General features: G+C 48.7%; 1 protein-coding gene across 2 annotated transcripts in view; it reads left to right on the forward strand.

Annotated features, from left to right (window-relative positions):
- Positions 1-12,735, forward strand: part of TSTD1 (thiosulfate sulfurtransferase like domain containing 1) — a 68,588-nt gene that overhangs the window by 20,347 nt on the left and 35,506 nt on the right. Inside the window, exon 1 of one of the 2 annotated variants that reach the window (XM_073552286.1) lies at positions 1,896-2,029. The exons of the other annotated variant lie outside the window; for it this stretch is intronic. Within the exon in view, the coding sequence (XP_073408387.1) occupies positions 1,960-2,029 (70 nt within the window). The 5' untranslated portion in view covers positions 1,896-1,959. Of the gene's footprint in view, positions 1-1,895; positions 2,030-12,735 lie in introns of those variants that run through there. 2 annotated transcript variants of the gene reach the window in all.

Raw genomic sequence — 12,735 nt, forward strand, 5'->3', positions numbered from 1 at the left:
GTTGTCTGGTGGCTCTGGCTGACGGGATGATGTGGGATATTAGGGGCAGTAGTCCGGTGGCTCTGATGGGATGATGTGGGATATTAGGGGTAGTAGTCCGGTGGCTCTGGCTGACGGGATGATGTGGGATATTAGGGGGAGTAGTCCGGTGGGTCTGGATGACGGGATGATGTGGGATAATAGGGGTAGTGGTCCGGTGGTTCTGGCTGACGGGATGATGTGGGATATTAGGGGTAGTAGTCCAGTGGCTCTCTCTGACGGGATGATGCGGGATATTAGGGGTAGTAGTCCGGTGGCTCTGGCTGACGGGATGATGTGGGATATTAGGGGTAGTTGTCTGGTGGCTCTGGATGAGGGGATGATGTGGGATATTAGGGGCAGTAGTCCGGTGGCTCTGATGGGATGATGTGGGATATTAGTGGTAGTAGTCCAGTGGCTCTAGCTGACGGGATGATGTGGGATAATAGGGGTAGTGGTTCTGGCTGACGGGATGATGTGGGATATTAGGGGTAGTAGTCCAGTGGCTCTGGCTGACGGGATGATGCGGGATATTAGGGGTAGTAGTCCGGTGGCTCTGGCTGACGGGATGATGTGGGATATTAGGGGTAGTTGTCTGGTGGCTCTGGCTGACGGGATGATGTGGGATATTAGGGGCAGTAGTCCGGTGGCTCTGATGGGATGATGTGGGATATTAGGGGTAGTAGTCCGGTGGCTCTGGCTGACGGGATGATGTGGGATATTAGGGGTAGTAGTCCGGTGGCTCTGGCTGACGGGATGATGTGGGATATTAGGGGTAGTAGTCCGGTGGCTCTGGCTGACGGGATGATGTGGGATATTAGGGGTAGTAGTCCGGTGGCTCTGGCTGACAGGATGATGTGGGATATTAGGGGTAGTAGTCCGGTGGCTCTGGCTGACGGGATGATGTGGGATATTAGGGGTAGTTGTCTGGTGGCTCTGGCTGACGGGATGATGTGGGATATTAGGGGCAGTAGTCCGGTGGCTCTGATGGGATGATGTGGGATATTAGGGGTAGTAGTCCGGTGGCTCTGGATGACGGGATGATGTGGGATAATAGGGGTAGTGGTCCGGTGGTTCTGGCTGACGGGATGATGTGGGATATTAGGGGTAGTAGTCCAGTGGCTCTGGCTGACGGGATGATGCGGGATATTAGGGGTAGTAGTCCGGTGGCTCTGGCTGACGGGATGATGTGGGATATTAGGGGTAGTTGTCTGGTGGCTCTGGCTGACGGGATGATGTGGGATATTAGGGGTAGTTGTCTGGTGGCTCTGGATGACGGGATGATGTGGGATATTAGGGGCAGCAGTCCGGTGGCTCTGATGGGATGATGTGGGACATTAGTGGTAGTAGTCCTGTGGCTCTGGCTGATGGGATGATGTGGGATATTAGGGGTAGTGGTCCGGTGGCTCTGGCTGATGGGATGATGTGGGATATTAGGGGTAGTAGTCCGGTGGCTCTGGCTGATGGGATGATGTGGGATATTAGGGGTAGTAGTCCGGTAGCTCTGGCTGACAGGATGATGTGGGATATTATAGTGTATGTGGCTATGCGGAGTGGGCAGGGCTATACACTCAGCTTTATATATATATAGATATAATCATTATAATTTGTCATAACTAACCGTAGTTAGTTACTATGCAACGCCGGGCTCTTCAGCTAGTTATATATATATATATATATATATATATAGTGGATTTGGGTAATGTAGGATTCGCTACAGCTGAGCAGTGGCCCCAGAGTGGATGTTACTGGTAGGCTCCTGTCACCCGAGCTCTCACAATGGCAGGAGCGCAGCTGGGACTCCCGGTTCAGCTATGTCAGATTGTTTGCAATGCATGGAGTGAATGGGAGCTAGAAGACACACCGTGTCACATGGCTCCTGGGAAGGAGGAGCTGAGATGGGGGCAGTTGTATATATAGGAAGAAGCCAATTCCTCCGCGATGTTACTTAGGAACTTTCTACCTCAATTAAGACTCGTCTCCAGGAACACGGGCAACACAATGAGCACAGGTGAGAGGTACAGCGGGCGGTGGGAGGAGTACCAGAGCATAATGTGGGGAGACTCCATGCTATAATGTGGGGAGACCCCATGCTATAATGTGGGGAGACTCCATGCTATAATGTGGGGAGACCCCATGCTATAATGTGGGGAGACCCCAGGGCAGAATGTGGGGAGACCCCAGGGCAGAATGTGGGGAGACCCCATGCTATAATGTGGGGAGACTCCATGCTATAATGTGGGGAGAACCCATGCTATAATGTGAGGAGACCCCAGGACAGAATGTGGGGAGACCCCATGCTATAATGTGAGGAGACCCCAGGACAGAATGTGGGGAGACCCCAGGGCAGAATGTGGGGAGACCCCAGGGCAGAATGTGGGGAGACCCCAGGGCAGAATGTGAAGAGACCCCAGGGCAGAATGTGGGGAGACTCCATGCTATAATGTGGGGAGACCCCATGCTATAATGTGAGGAGACCCCATGCTATAATGTGAGGAGACCCCATGCTATAATGTGAGGCGACCCCAGGACAGAATGTGGGGAGACCCCATGCTATAATGTGGGGAGACCCCATGCTATAATGTGGGGAGACCCCATGCTATAATGTGAGGAGACCCCAGGACAGAATGTGGGGAGACCCCAGGGCAGAATGTGGGGAGACTCCATGCTATAATGTGGGGAGACCCCATGCTATAATGTGAGGAGACCCCAGGACAGAATGTGGGGAGACTCATGCTATTATGTGGGGAGACCCCATGCTATTATGTGGGGAGACCCCATGCTATAATGTGAGGAGACCCCATGCTATAATGTGAGGAGACCCCATGCTATAATGTAAGGTGACCCCAGGACAGAATGTGGGGAGACAACGGGGCAGAATGTGGGGAGACCCCATGCTATAATGTGGGAGACACCAAGCCAGAATTTGGGGAGACACCAAGCCGGAATGTGGGGAGACTCCACGGTAGAATGTGGGGAGACGCGCGGGCCAGCATGTGGTGTGAGGTACTTCCGTCCTGTAGTACTGGGGGGATGTCTGACTTCTGTCCTGCAGTACTGGGGGGGGTGTCTTGTCATCCGTTCTATAGTTCTCGGGGGTGGGGGGTGTCTGTCTTCCATCCTGCAGTACTTGGGGCAGGGGGGTCTGTCTTCCGTCCTGCAGTACTCGGGGAAGGGGGTGTCTGTCTTCCGTCCTGCAATACTCGGGAAGGGGGGGGTGTCTGTCTTCCGGCCGGCCTGCAGTACTCGGGGAAGGTGGTGTCTGTCTTCCGTCCTGTAGTACTCGGGGGGGGTCTGTCTTCCGTCCTGCAGTACTTGGGGGGGTGGAGGGGGGTGTCTGTCTCCAGACCTGCAGTACTTGGGGGGGGGGGGGGAGGGGTCTGTCTTCCATCCTGCAGTACTCGGGGGGGGGGGGGTCTGTCTTCCATCCTGCAGTGCTCTGATGGTGTTTGTCTTCCATCCTGCAGCTCTCATGGAGGGGGGCTGCCATCTGTCCTGCTGTACTCGGGGTAGGGGGTGGTTGTCTGCCATCCAACCTCAAGTTGTTTATTTTATTGATGGGGGACACATCCCGGGCAGAACGTAGATCTAAAACTAGGGGTAGAGCCTAGGAGAGCCTATGAGAGAGATCAGGGATAAAGTAGAGGCTATGGAACGTGGGGGGGGGGCACGGCAATGACTGTACTGCCGCTATCTATGGTGTATGGGGTTAAGGGAACGGCTGTACCTCTGATGTTGATGTGTAGGGGTGAGTGACAAGACATGGCTGTGTACTACCAGTAGTCATCTCTGGTGTATTTGGGGTGGGGGGATGGCTGTACTGCTGATGGTAATGTATAGGGGGTGACTAAGAAGGTATAGCTGTGTACTTCCAATAGTCATGGTTTATTAGGGTTGGGGCGATGGCTGTACCTCTAATGGTGATGTTTTTGGGGATGAGTAAGTATATATAATTGTGTACTACCAATAGTCCACTATGGTGTATTAGGAGTGAGGGGATGGTTGCACCTCTGGTGGTGATGTATGGGGGGTGAGTAAGAAGATATAGCTGTGTACTGCCAACAGTCATCTATGGTGTATTAGGGGTGGGGATAAGGCTATACCTCTGATGGTGATGTATCGGGATGAGTCAGAAGATATAGCTGTGCACTGCCAGTAGTCATCTATGGTATATTAGGGGTGGGGAATGGCCATGCCTTTGATGGTGATGTATAGGGGATGACTCAGAAGATATGGCAGTGTACTTCTAATAGTCATCTATGGTGTATTAGGGTTGGGGGGATGGCTTTACCTCTGATGGTGATGTATGAGGAGGCGAGTAAGAAAGTATTGCTGTATACTGCCAATATTCATCTACAGTGTATTAGGGGTGAAGGATGGCTGTACCGTGAATGGTGATGTATAGAGGGGTTGAGTAAGAAGATATAGCTGGGTACTGACCATAGTCAGCTATGGTGTATTAGGGATGGGGGGGGATCACTGTACTTCTGATGGTGATCTATGGGGGTGAGTAAGAAGATATAGCTGTGTACTGCCAATAGTCATCTATGGTCTATTATGGGTGGGGATATGGCTATACACACGTGGTTAAAATTGTTGGTACCCCTCGTTTAATGACAGAGAAACCCACAGTGCTCACAGAAATAACTTGAATCTGACAGAAGTAATGATAAATAAAAAATCTATGAAAATGGACAAATGAAAGTCAATTCTTCAGATATTGTATTAAGGTCCTGTCACACTTAGCGATGTACCAGCGATCCCGACCAGCGATATGACGCGGTCAGGATCACTGGTACATCGCTAAGTGGTCGCTAGTGAGCTGCCACACAGGCAGATCTCACCAGCGACATTGCTGGGGACGGGGATCGCTACTTACCTGTCACACCAGGCGATCCTGCGTCCTCCCGCCCGGCTCCAAGCGTCGCTCGTCCTCACAGCAGGAAGCTGACGACGAGAAACAGCCCAGGACGTTCTCGCGTGATCAGCGATAACCAGCGGGGGAGCGGGTCGGAGGTAAGTATCAGACACAGCGATATCGCTAGCAATATCGTCACAAGTTATAGCGATATTGCTAGCGATATCGCTTAGTGTGACATGCCCTTTAGTCAAGCCTGATGGAGAGACCTGCGTAGTCTCGAAAGCTTGCAATGTGTTACCATCTTTTCAGTTAGCCATTAAAAGGTATCAACCACTGAGGACTCAATTCTAAATATTCTTCTATCTACTGGCTAACACGGTACAAAGATATATATCTTTCCTGTATCCAAATGAAAGTCAGGCATTGCTTTTCAACCATGCTTCCACAGAATTTTTAAAAAAAAACAGAACTCATGAAATAGGCCTGGACAGAAATGATGGTACTCTTACCTTAATATTTTGCTGCACAACCTTTTTAAGCAATCACTGCAATCAAGCGATTCCTGTAACTGTCAATGAGACTTCTGCACCTCTTGACCGGTATTTTGGCCCACTCCTCAAGAGCAAACTGCTCCAGTTGTCTTGCATTTGAAGGTTGCCTTTTCCAGACGGCATGTTTCAGCTCTTTCCATCCAATGATGCTCAATAGGATTTAGGTCAGGGCTCATAGGAGGCCACTTTAGAATAGTCCAATGTTTTCCATTCTTGGGTGTTTTTAGCTGTGTTTTGGGTCATTATCCTGTTGCAAGACCCATGACCTGCGACTGAGACCAAGCTTTCCGACACTGGGCAGCACATTTCTCTCTAGAATCCCTTGATAGTCTTGAGATTTCATTATACCCTGCACAGATTCTCGACACCCAATAGAGGAGCATATGTCACCCATACAACTGCGCTTGATTATTCTTTCAGCAACTTTTACACATAAAGTCCCATTCCCAAATCTCCTTACTCGGGTGACGATCAATTGTTGGAATTCTGTTGCTTCGTATCTGTCCCCGCTATCCAGGGTCTCAGATATTATGGCCCACAACCTACTACAATCTTTGCTCTCGGATACATCTCCACTGCTAGATCAGCTATTTAGAGAGGGTACCTTTTTGTCTTTCCAAGAATTAAAGGCGTTGCCTACTATGTCCAACTATACTTTTATGCATTATGAATCCCTTAGGAAAACAATGCGCCACTTTATGTCTTCTGGGGATTTACCAAGACCACTTACTGCATATGAATCCCTATGCTCCCAGATACTGTAAAAGCCCCGAAAAAAGTGCTTTCCTTCCTTTATTACACTCTCTTGACAAGAGATTCCCCTCCAAAAAGAGCATTTTGGTGAAATGGGAAAAAGATTTAGGTTTCTCCTTTGACACATCCCAAACTAAACTTATCTATAAATACTCGCACGGCTCTTCACAATGTGTCAGCACAAGAGAACAATTATAAGATAATCACTCGTTGGTACACAACACCTCTTCAAACGCATAAATGGTTTCCCTCTACCTCAGATGTTTGTTGGAGGTGTGGTAAATAATAATAATAATAATAATAATCTTTATTTATATAGCGCCAACATATTCCGCAGCGCTTTACAGTTTAACAGTTTCAAAACACAAGTCATAAGTAACAACATTAACAATACAATAATTAAAGCAAAATAAGACGACCCTGCTCGTGAGAGCTTACAATCTACAATGAGATGAGGGAGATACAAAGTACAGGTGTGTATTTACAATGGTGTATTTACAATGAAGGTCCAGCCATCTTGAGGGAGTGAAGGATGGATGGCAATAGTGAATGGGCTACACACGCACACTTACACAGAGAATGACTTTGATTAGTGAACGTGATAGGCCGCTCTGAACAAGTGTGTTTTGAGGGAGCGCCTAAAACTATGCAAATTGTGGATAGTCCTGATTTCTTGGGGTAGAGCATTCCAGAGGATAGGAGCAGCACGCTAGAAGTCTTGGAGTCGGGAGTGGGAGGTACGGATTAGAGCAGAGGTTAGTCGAAAGTCGTTTGCAGAGCACAGCGATCGGCTAGGCCGATAGACAGAAATGAGGGAGGAGATGTAGGGGGGTGCTGCACTGTGGAGAGCTTTGTGGGTGAGAACAAGTACTTTGATTTGGATCCTATAATGAATGGGCAGCCAATATAAGGACTGGCGAAGAGCGGATGCGTCCGAGTACCAATTAGCCAGATGGACGATCCTGGCCGCTGCATTAAGTATGGACTGGAGAGGGGATAGTCAAGTGACGGGGAGGCCAATTAATAGAGCGTTGCAGTAATCCAGGCGGGAGTGGATCAATGCAACAGTGAGGGTTTTTGTTGTTTCCATAGTGAGAAAAGGGCGGATTCTAGAGATGTTCTTTAGGTGTAAGCGGCAAGAGCGGGCAAGAGATTGTATATGGGATGTGAAGGAGAGATTGGTGTCAAACATAGCACCCAGACAAGCGCGCCTGCTGCCGGGGTGTTATTGTGGTACCACCCACAGACAGGGAAATGTCAGATTTAGGGAGGTTAGTAGACGGCGGGAGCAGAAGAAGTTCAGTTTTAGAGAGGTTGAGTTTCAGATAGAGAGTGGACATGATATTGGAGACTGCGGACAGACAGTCACAGGCGTTCTGTAGTACAGCGGGGGTAAGGTCGGGGGAAGACGTATATAGTTGTGTGTCATCAGCATAAAGATGGTACTGAAAGCCAAATCTGCTGATGGTCTGTCCAATTGGGGCCGTGTAGAGAGAGAAAAGAAGGGGGCCAAGGACTGAGCACTGAGGTACCCCAACAGCAAAAGGAAGAGGAGATGACGTGGAGCCAGAGAACAAAACACTGAAGGAGCGGTCAGAGAGATAGGAAGAGAACCAGGAGAGTGCAGTGTTCTTAATGCCTAGTGACTGGAGCCTAGAGAGTAGGAAATGATGGTCAACAGTATCGAAAGCTGCAGATAAGTCAAGAAGAATGAGCAGAGAGTGGTCACCGTTACGTTTTTCTGTCAGAAGGTCATTGGTCACTTTGATGAGTGCAGTTTCAGTCGAATGTAGGGGGCGGAAGCCGGACTGTGAAGGGTCTAGAAGGGAGTGAGTGGAGAGGTAATGGGTAAGGCGGGAGTAAACTAGGCGTTCCAAAAGTTTAGAGATGAAGGGGAGATTGGAGACTGGTCTGTAGATGTTTGTGCAGGATGGGTCGAGAGTGGGTTTCTTTAGTAATGGAGTAACAATGGCGTGTTTGAAGGAGGATGGGAAAATGCCCGAGGAGAGGGAGAGATTAAAGATTGTAGTTAGGTGGGTTGTGACGACTGGAGAGGGAGACTGGAGGAGATGTGAGGGCATGGGGTTGGTAGTGCATGTAGTCGGACGAGAAGAAGTGGTAAAGAAAGGGGTACATATCTCCATGTTTGGTGGGCTTGTCAAGACATACAAAAATATTGGAAGGTTGTAGCGCACACATTGTCGGAAGTGTTACATACTCGTTTTTCTTTAAAACCCGAACATATCTTCCTAAACCTGCCAACAGTTCCAAAAAATAAATACATATCTAAGCTTGCTTCCTTTATTCTATCGGCTAGTAAGCTACTCATACCTATATTTTGGCACTCGCCAAACACTCAAAGCAAGAACCAGTAAGTTCTAAAGATTGACCAACTTTACCACATAGAGGAATTGGCAGCACTCTCCACACATAATCTTCCTTCCTTTGTTGATGTCTGGAAACCTTGGATAGCTTATAGAAGTACTGACGAATTTGTCTCTCTAGCTCTGTAAGATCTTACATGTAATCATATAATATAATTGTATTACTACTGGACCTATTGTTCTCCCCCCCCCCCCCCCCGTCCCTCCCTTTCCGTCCCAGACAACGTTCTTGTGGCCTTTTCCTTATGCTACTAGTTTATTATTTCCTAAGGTTGTGACAACTGTTTTTTTGTCATATATTCTAAGAATGAGTCAATTATTTCTCTAGCAACCTTCCACAACAGCAAAGGAGGAGGTGATCTACACGCCTTAATAGGGGACAGGAAGCACGAGAGGTTAAAAGGTCCCTCCCTCCTCCCTCTCACCAGTGTCTTTCCTGTCCCCCATGGGGCATGGAGAGGTCTGGTATGCTGTGTGGCCGGCTGCTATAGCATACCTGTAGAAGTTTCAAAGCCGGGCAGTGGTGGTCGGTGGCGCAGCCTCCCCTCCTCCATTCTGCTCCCGTCTGCTCCTGCATTCGGGACCGTTCCTGGCCTTCCTGCGCTCCCCTTTGGGGAGTAAAGCAGGCCAGTGATCCACGCCGGAGGCCTCCCGCAGCTCTCCGGCGTCTCCTCCTCCCCTGCGTGCTGTGCGAAGACCCGTAAGTGACGTCACGCACGGGTCACTTCCGGGGTATGTGGAGGGCTCGCTGTCATGGCGGCCCCTATCCTGCTGCCAGCGCGCGGAGCTCGCCAGCACCTGCTGTGCCTGCTCCAGGACCCAGGGAGGAGGAGGGTGAATCAAGCTGAAGCGCTGAGGGCAGGGTTAACCCTTCATTAACCCGCCGGAAGACGCCGACAGGTAAGGCAAATCCCCTGCTGTCATGGACGGTTCTTCCTGCACTGCATCTGCAGAGCCCAGCGCTGCCCCAGCCACAGTGAGTGTTACCTGGGGTGGGTCCTAGTGGTGCAATCTGGGATAGAGGTCCTTAAAATACTTCTCCCCTCTTTCTTATAGGGAGAAAAGTCTGCCCATAAAAGCACCAATACATCCAGCAAAACGGCCAAATGTGCCATATGCAGTACGAAACTTCCCTCTAATTGGGAGAAATAGTTATGTCAGGCATGCACGGATAAAGTGGTCAGGGCTGAGCACCCGTCATTAATTGACGAGATCCGCAGCTTGGTCACCCGTCAGGTTCAGACCTCTTTATCCGCCTTGTCCCCCCCTCCACCTCCACCCCGTCCGATTATGGGCTCACCACCTTCAAAAAAACGGAGCATTCAGGTGGAGGATTCAGAATCCGAGTTGGAGAGCTCATTGAACTCGAGCTCCAAAAATTGGGAGCAACCAGGGACCTCTAGGGCACCTGACGTTAGAAGGTATCTCCTTTCCACAGAATACGTGGAGGAGTTGATTAGCGCAGTACGTGCCACTATGGGCCTAGACGAATAACCTGTCACACAAACAACACAGGATCGCATGTTTGGGGGATATGAAGGACCTAAACGAGCAGGCTTTCCAGTTCATAAAAGCATAGCGGACATGATCTCCCAGGAATGGGAATACCCTGAGAAACGCTACTCAGCCCCTTCAGAGCTCCATCATAGATTTCCTCTGTTCGGTCTGTTAGGTATCTATGGTAAATTAGGGGTGGGGGATGGCTGTACCTCTGTGGACGATGTGTGGTGGGGGGCGAGTAAGAAGATATAGCTGTGTACTGCCAGTAGTAATCTATGGTGTATTAGGGGTGGGGGATGGCTATACCGCCGATGGTGATGTATGAGGGGGTGAGTAAGAAGAACATTTAGCTGTGTACTGCCAATAGTCAGCTATGGTGTATTAGGGGTGGCGAGTGGCTGTGCCACTGATGATGTATGGGGGTGAGTCAGAAGTTATGGTTGTGTACTGCCAATAGTCATCTATGATATATTAGGGGTGGGGGATGACTGTGCCTTGGATGGTGATGTATGGGGTGTGACTCGGAAGATATGGCGGTGTACTGCCAATGGTCATCTACTGTGTATTAGGAGTGAGGGGATGGCTGTAGCTCTTGTGGTGATGTATGGGGTGGGCGAGTAAGAAGATATAGCTGTGTACTGCCAATTGTCATCTATGGTCTATTAGGGGTGGCTGTACCTTTGATGGTGATGTATAATGGGGGTGAATCAGAAGATATGGCTGTCTACTGCCAATTGTCCTCTATGGGGTATCAGGGGTGGGGGGATGGCTGTACCTCTGATGGTGATGCATGGGGGGTGAGTAAGAAGTTATAGCTGTGTACTACCCATAGTATTCTATGCTGTATTAGGGGTGAAAGGATGCCTGTACCGGTGATGGAGATGTAATGGGAGGGTGAGTCAGAGAATATGACTGTGTACTGCCAATCGTCATCTATGGTGTATTAGGGTTGGGGGATGGCTGTACTGCTGCTGGTGGTGCATGGGTGGCGAGTCAGATATGGAAGTACTGCCAATAATCATTGTGGTGACACGGGGGTCAGCGGATGCCCTGGCCAACTAACCGAAACTACAGGGATCATCCCCACCCGAACGCCCGTTCTCCTTTTACTGTGGGTGTAACGCTACTCAGACAACACACATGCACAAAACAACACATGCTGAATCGGAGATCATCAAAGAAATCATATAATTCAATATTTTATTTGAGTATACAAAAAGACCAAGTTTAAAAACAATAATCCCCATTGGAGATGGGTTCTGCCTAGCGGACCTAAAGGCAAAATGTAACAGACATATATACAACAAATGAAGAGTATTTGTCACTTGGTGTACCCTGGTCAAAGTAATACTTAGCCAATTGGCACCTGATAGGGGGTATCTGAAAAAGAAAAAAACGTGCCGCCCCTTAAAAAGTGGGTGTTTGTTCACAAAAAGAATCTGCTTGCTTTTTCAGAAAAGTGCTGCCTACCACAAAATCAGATACAATAACATGATAGAAGCCGTACTATGAATTGAACAATAAATTCATTCATATATGAAGATGTCAGTTTCTATTTACTGTATATACTTGAGTATAAGCCGAGACACCTAATTTTGCCACGGAAAACTGGGTAAGCTTATTGACTCGAGTATAAGCCGGGTATGCATTGTCCCCTCATGCCTGTCCTGCTATGTGTGGCTCCCCCCATCCTGTCCTGCTTTGTGTGGCTCCCCCTGTTGTATGCATGGCTCACAACCCCCCCCAGCATGGCTCACCCTCCTTGCGCATCCCTGCAATGTATATCTGTCCCGTGCCAGCAGCTCTTCCTTCTTCCAGTGCTCAGCAGTCACATGGCACCACTCATTAAGGTAATTAATGTGTTCCACGCTTATGGAAGTGGGGATGCATGAGCGGTACCTTGTGATTGCTGAAGACAGGAAGAAGCTGCCAGCGCTGGGACAGAGATGCAGCGAAGGAGGTTGAGTATAGATGTCTTCTGGACGCCCCCTCCCCTGCCGGCTTTCTGGACAATGACTGGTGTATAAGCTGAGGGGGGCGTTTTCAGCACAAAAAAATGTGCTGAAAATCTCAGCTTATACACAGTATATATGGTAATTGGCACCTAATAGGGGTTATTGGAGAGCCAGCTTGTAATACCTATGTACCATTGACTTAACCCCAAGTAGGGGTTAATAGAGGGAAAGTGTACACCCTCTTACTGATAGTGGTTCAAGCCAACAAACACACCTAATGAGAAATCACAAAAATGCTGTATGCAAATTCAATAAGAAAAATATGGCATGAATAGTAACAAGTAAATTGCACTGTGATTTGAATAACACATGTCATCATATAGAAATTAACCTCATAGTTAGGAAGCAGCATCAAATACACAAAAAGGAACAATGTGAGTAAGAACACATGAGAAAAAATTCTGGTGGGAATGAATGTCTCAATAGACCTCTAATGACTCCATAATCACCGTTGCTGGACATGCCATCACAAGGGGAGACAAGACCCAGCGATACCTATTGAACACGACATGATGAAGGTAAAACAGTGGCAATACTTTATTGAATCAAAAAACATGCAAATAACACATACAATATTCCCAGCAAAATACCCAAGATGGTGCACATTAGGCTACGGACACACTATCAGTATTTAGTCAGTATTTCACATCAGT

Source organism: Dendrobates tinctorius, unplaced genomic scaffold (assembly GCF_039654945.1).
Source record: "Dendrobates tinctorius isolate UK_male_01 unplaced genomic scaffold, ASM3965494v1 ptg000189l, whole genome shotgun sequence".
In the NCBI taxonomy this organism is placed as follows: domain Eukaryota; kingdom Metazoa; phylum Chordata; class Amphibia; order Anura; family Dendrobatidae; genus Dendrobates; species Dendrobates tinctorius.